This window comes from Lactuca serriola, chromosome 5 (genome assembly GCF_051521515.1).
Source record: "Lactuca serriola cultivar US96UC23 chromosome 5, Lser_US96UC23_V15, whole genome shotgun sequence".
Taxonomy (NCBI): Eukaryota; Viridiplantae; Streptophyta; class Magnoliopsida; order Asterales; family Asteraceae; genus Lactuca; species Lactuca serriola.
The window spans coordinates 244,657,035-244,663,540 of NC_136412.1; the positions used below are offsets into that span (position 1 = coordinate 244,657,035).

A 6,506-nucleotide genomic window follows, 5' to 3' on the forward strand; every position below is an offset into this window, starting at 1 on the left:
ATACAAAATGGTCATCAGGCCTCGCCCGACATTGGGTCCTGCCCGGTAAGCATATAAGCAAATAATACATGCAAGAGTCACGCAGACAGCTAGCATACTAACATATCATAAACATGGGCCGACATTGGTGCCTTTAACCCACTAAACCCAATGAGGAAACTCACCTCGCACTGCTGAATCAAACGGATAATCCCTGGTTGCTGGTCTGACAAATCCTCGAGCTATCAATACCGAATAAAATCCAATTAACATTTGGGTTCTAATCCATAACCATAAATCCAATCTTGAGGTAAAAGACCATTTTACCCCTAACCTAGATTGGTCCAAGACTAATGCCCAATCTTACAATCTCGAAGGCCCAAAAGCAAAATAATCCACCAAGGCTCAAATATGGCCAATTTCCGAATGGGCCTAATCCTTTTCATGGGCTTAACCCAAGGCCTAATAATGTTCATGGCCTAAAACTCCTAAACTGAGATGGCCCAACTAAACCCCATCATTCCAAGCCTAAAACATGGCCCAAACGCAAAGCCCAATCGCAAAGCCACTTGACTGGGTACGCAGGGCGTACTCAGCTTGTACGCTAAGCGTACTGGCTCAAGGGCTTGTACGCTGCACGTATAGGCTTATACGCCCAACGTACTCTTCCAGTTTTGCCACCTTCCAGTTTTAGCTCTTAGCCCATTAAGACTTCACTACTGAATGTAGATCTGACTTCCTCGAGCTGGATTACCATGTAAAGTTGCTAACTTTACGTTCATGTATGACTGAATAAAGCTCTTAAGCTCAACAATGACTTAATAAGTGACTTAATGCATGCATGAGGCCCTAAGCTCCATAAAGTTGGCACCTTTAAGCATAAGGAGCCCATGAAAAACCTAGATCTAAAAGGATAAGTCATTGGGATGACTTAACTAAACAATCCACCCAACAATGGCCAAAAGCATGACAAATCATCCCAAAAAGAGATCTAAACAACTAGAAGTCAAGATGAGAACTTGATACCTCAAAAGCTTTGCAAAAAGGGCGGTGATTCTAGATCCACGACCTTCTCTCCAAGCTAAGCAATTTCAGTCTTCTCCAACTCCTTCAAAATGCACAAAATGAACACCAAATTCTCTCTAAGGGCTCAAACACTAAACAATGGAGGCTAAGACTCGTTTATAGGGTTTTGGGGCTTTAGAGGCTGGTAAGGAGGCCAGCCCTAATGAATAAGGATGCTTATATAGTGTGCAAAACCCCCAAACTAGGGTTTCATTAAAGTCCACGTACGCCCAACGTACATGACCTGGGTCCCGACTCACCTTCAACTCAGTACGCTAAGCGTACCAAGTGGTACGCCCCGCGTACTACTTCAGGGACTAAAATGCATAAATTTCAAAAATAATGGGCCATAAGGTACATACCAGAGTACAAGTGTTAGATGTCCGAGATTAAAATTTGACACAATAGTTATATGTGTTTTGCATGTTTTTCATGTTTTATGAATAATTATGAATTAAATAAACAAATGATTATTTTATTTTATCTTTGTCACATTTTTCGTGTTCTACTTGTGTTGTTTTTTGTATTAGTTAAAAAGCATTATGTCGTGATGTGTCAGATAAAAACACAAAACAATTGTTCGGTTTGACACTCATTATGTCGTATTTTCATGATCGAAGCCTAATAATAGAAACCGAATCGGTCCAAGAATAGAAGACATAGAATATAATGTAGCTTTTGACCACATTATATAGAGACCCTACTTGTGTTTTTATTAATATTTTTGTATACCATAAGCATATAATACAAACATATGGTGAATGTGTTGTATGAAGCCATAAAATCTTTTTAAAGGAAAATTTTGTGTACTCCTCGTTTCGGATTTGACGAGTAAAAAAAAAAAAAAAAAAAAAACAGTCCTCACAATCTACATGAGAAAAGAAATCCTTGTGCTTAGTTTATGTGAAAGAAATAATTATTTGTTGTTTTCAATTTGATTAAAACATGAGCGCTTTTATTTTAGATGAATAATTGGACTCATACTTACTTCGAGGGGCTGAGACGTTGCTTTCCAGGGAAGTCGATATTCTATGGTAGTTCGTGAGAATGCAATTCACATTATAATGATTATAGTGCACTTAACACGTTGAGTTGTTAGCTTGTTTCACATTTGGAATTATCTCTATTTATTTGACAAATGATATACAAAATGCCACAATAATATTTTAAAAAAAATCCATTTCACCTGATAAAAATACAAAAAAACCTGATAAACACACAAAAAAAATCTATAAACAATAAACCTCAATAACAAATATCATGTTACCATTATGTAAATACAAGTACAAAGAAAGAAACCAAAAATATGGCAAGAACACAAAAAAAATTAATAATAATAATAAAATGATCACCCGATATATATTCATTCAATCACCACACTATATATTCACTCTATAGCAGATTAGCAGTAAATAAAGCCTCAACCGTAGACAAAATCCAATAATTTATAAACTCGTACATACCACAAATCTTGTTTGTAACAAACTTAAAAGCACTTTCTGTGAACAATCGGTGGACCAGATTCATCATATTCGGCCTTCGAAATCCACATCTGCAAATATTAAACAAAACAATGTTACTTATTTGCTCTGATACCATGTTAGATAAATGATATGAAATCTTTTATTTTCCCTCCAAAATCGAGGAAAAAGAAACATAACTCTTAACATATATACATGTAGTCATGTAGATGTGAGTGAGTGTGTCTAGCTGATGTGAGACACTTACCTGCTGGAAGGTGCTAAGTGAAGCTAGGATAGATCCTCCGATCCAAACGCTATATTTTCGTTCAGGCGGTGCCACCACCTTGATCTTCATACTACCCGGGGCCAATTGGGTAATTTCCTTACTCATACGGTCAGCAATTCCGGGGAACATAGTGGTCCCACCACTCAACACAATATTCCCATAAAGATCTTTCCTAATATCAACATCACACTTCATGATCGAATTATAAGTCGTTTCATGTATCCCGGTCGATTCCATTCCGATTAGCGATGGCTGGAATAGGACTTCCGGACACCGGAATCTCTCCGCCCCAATAGTAATCACTTGTCCATCTGGCAACTCGTAGCTTTTTTCTATTGAAGAACTGCTTTTTGCGGTTTCCAATTCTTGTTCATAATCGAGTGCAACATACGCGAGTTTTTCCTTTATATCACGCACAATTTCCCTTTCCGCGGTTGTTGTGAAGGAGTATCCTCTTTCGGTGAGGATTTTCATTAAAGAATCTGTAAGGTCACGGCCCGCTAGGTCTAACCGTAGGATAGCATGCGGGAGAGCATACCCTTCGTATATAGGAACCGTGTGGCTTACACCATCACCCGAGTCCAAAACAATACCTTCAAATATCAAATAGAAAATAATTTAATACGTTTTAAAAAGTTTCAGTAAAAGAGTTATTCTTGTATTAACCACTAAGCTAAGCCGCATGGACCAGAATCAGATACACAGTGGCCCGTTAAGCGGCTGACATAAAATGCAACCTATTTAATTAAACAACAGTATAATTAAATGGGTTGAAAATCTCAACTCAACCTGTTAATTTTTGATAATCATATTAATTGTTGGAAGTGCGTACCTGTTGTACGTCCACTTGCATAAAGAGACAACACGGCCTGAATAGCAACATACATTGCGGGACTATTGAAAGTTTCAAACATGATTTGTGTCATTTTTTCCCTATTAGCTTTAGGGTTCAAAGGTGCTTCTGTGAGTAACACCGGGTGTTCTTCAGGGGCAACACGGAGCTCATTGTAGAAAGTATGATGCCAAATTTTCTCCATATCATCCCAATTGCTCACTATTCCATGCTCTATTGGATATTTTAATGTAAGGATTCCTCTTTTTGATTGTGCTTCATCACCCACATAAGCATCTTTTTGGCCCATTCCCACCATTACACCCGTGTGTCGAGGTCGCCCAACTATGCTAGGAAACACAGCTCTTGGTGCATCATCTCCAGCAAATCCAGCCTTAAATATTTGAATTTTTAGAACATAAGTATAAAATGTAAAATAATATAAGATGCAAGAAAAGTATTATTAAACGAGTTTTTTTTTTTTTTACCTTGACCATTCCAGTTCCATTGTCGCAAACAAGGGGTTGAATTTCCTCGACATCAGCCATATTTTATAACCTTGCGAATACAGAAAAATAAATATGAAAAGAAAATGGTAAATATGTTAGTAGTTGCTATTATGCACATTCAATATTGTGACTTGTGTATCATTTACATGTGATCTCAAGTTCTTTTTGAAGAGAAAGGGATGGGAGAAAGAAAAAGGACAAAAATAATAATTATTAATTGTGTTCTCAAGTTGGGAAGAAAATGAAAGAAACTAGTTATGCATGTTCTTGAGTTTTCAATAAAAAAAGAAAGACTGTTTACTGTTGTATATTTCTTTTAAATTTTTTTGTAAAACTAATTAATAGTTATAAGGAGAGTAAAATAGTGTGGAGATCTTTGTCATTATAAAATATTAGTAAAGTAAAAAGCTTCAAGTAATTGATGAAGAAAAGAAAATGGAGATTATCAGTGTCTAAAACCAGACATGCACAGAGGTATCAAGTGTAGTATTGTTTCCATGCACACCACCAACATAATCTAGATTTATCAAGAGCTTGAAAACAGGGTAAAAACAAGTTGTTATAGAATTACTGTTGAATTTGAATGATCCAAACTACTAAACACTTGGTTCGTCACACACAATTACTCAAAGAATCGAGCAACCCTTAACTTCTATTTATAAACTCGAGCATGCAGAACAAGGATTCAATTGCAAAATTTTCATCAATTGTCAGGTAGTACGGAACTCCAATCGATCAGTTACCCTAGGAGCTTTACTTGATCTGAATCCATTAACCATAGAATTCGAAATACGAAAGTTTACTTACATATGAATGTGTACTGATTCAATAGCTTTTAAACCCCAATTTCATTCCCAATTAGATAAAAAACAAAGAAAAGCAAAAACCTAAGTCGCGTAGCAAAGAAATAAGCTCGATTCGTAAAATTCAAGCGAATAATCGATAAATAAAGTTAAATAGATGATAGATCAAACAATACGCACATATCTGCATGACAGCATGAATCTAAACCTTGAAGGGCGTATATATTATATACACAAAAGCGAATTTGAAGCGTACCTGTAGTTAGATATGAAGGAATCTGAAGAAGTTTTTCACGCTGAACGCAGAATACTTTGAAAGAAAATGCGAGGGTGGAAGGGTGTACTTATTATGTTTGTGTATGGAAAAGCTAAATGAAATTCAAATTCGAGTGAAATGAAATTGAAAGGGATTTCCAGTTACAGGAACCTTCTTTTTGGTGATTTTGTTGTTAGCGGACCGACCATGATAGAGTTTCTGGTTTTCCAGGTCAAGTCAGGGGCGGCATGTCTAGTCATCAGTGCCGACCAACCATTGAAACTTAACCAAAAATAATGTCACGTTAAATCTCTTCAATTATGTGATGCAAACACTGTAAAGGTGTACAAATAATTTAAAAAGGTTTTTATAAAGTGAACAGCCAACAATATATATGGTTGAGTACATATTTGAGGTTTTTGGTGTTATCATATATGATCTATTTTTAATAATTATTAAAAATGATTTTGTTTTTAATGGCGAATGGATATATTAGAAAAAATAAAAGTATTATAAGTGAGAAGCATTAAAAAAAATAGGATGAGCAACATTAAATTCTGTACAATCTATATGAGCAACATTTTATCTCAACTCAATAAACTCACAATGTGGTTAAACTCTCATTGAACATGTGCTATCTTGATTCTTTGGCATCTCGCCATCTCCGTAATGAAATTTTATCCATTCAACTTTGCCACATCACATCATTCAACCTCAATTCATTGAACTCCTAACATGAATGACCTGAGCAAGAAATCAAAGCACATGTGACAAAAACACCTATAAACCTAATTTGTAAAAACTAAGGGGGTGTTTGGGAAAACCTTTTAAGCCTAAAAGATCTTTTTGTAAAAGTTCTTTTTATAAAAGTTCTTTTGAGGAAACAAAAGCCAAAAGTGGGTTTTAAAAAGTGTTTGGGTAGTATTTTTTGACTTTTGAGTGTGATTTAGCTTTAAAAGTGCAAAAGTTACAAAAAATCACACTTTCTTGACTTTTGAAAACTCACAATTTTCTTCTTTACAAAAAGTTATTTTGAAAAGAACTTTTGCATCATCCAAACATCTTTATATCTTTTTAGAAAAGTTAAAAGACAAAATTCATTTAAAAAGTTTTTCCAAACACCCTCTAAAAAGATGGTGTTTGGCTGAAGGAAGAATGATAATATCAATTTTCCAAAATTTATAGTCGCGTTACAAATGTGAGGAATGAATGAATTTTCGTGGTTAAGATCAAATGTAGCTTAGGGCATCCACAATGCATTGAACTCTATAGAGTTTAATGGAGTGCCACATCATCATTCACTATTCCATACA

General features: G+C 35.4%; 1 protein-coding gene across 1 annotated transcript; it reads right to left on the minus strand.

The window, feature by feature from the left end:
* Positions 1 to 2,257: 2,257 nt before the first annotated feature.
* Positions 2,258 to 5,368, minus strand: LOC145053893 (actin-2-like). The gene is made up of 5 exons (XM_079002018.1): positions 5,194 to 5,368; positions 4,114 to 4,183; positions 3,626 to 4,019; positions 2,773 to 3,386; positions 2,258 to 2,596 (listed from the first exon to the last, which is right to left on the minus strand). The coding sequence occupies exons 2-5, from the start codon at positions 4,171 to 4,173 to the stop codon at positions 2,531 to 2,533; spliced, it is 1,134 nt and encodes a 377-aa protein (XP_078858144.1). The 5' UTR covers positions 4,174 to 4,183; positions 5,194 to 5,368; the 3' UTR covers positions 2,258 to 2,530.
* Between the last annotated feature and the right edge of the window lie 1,138 nt (positions 5,369 to 6,506).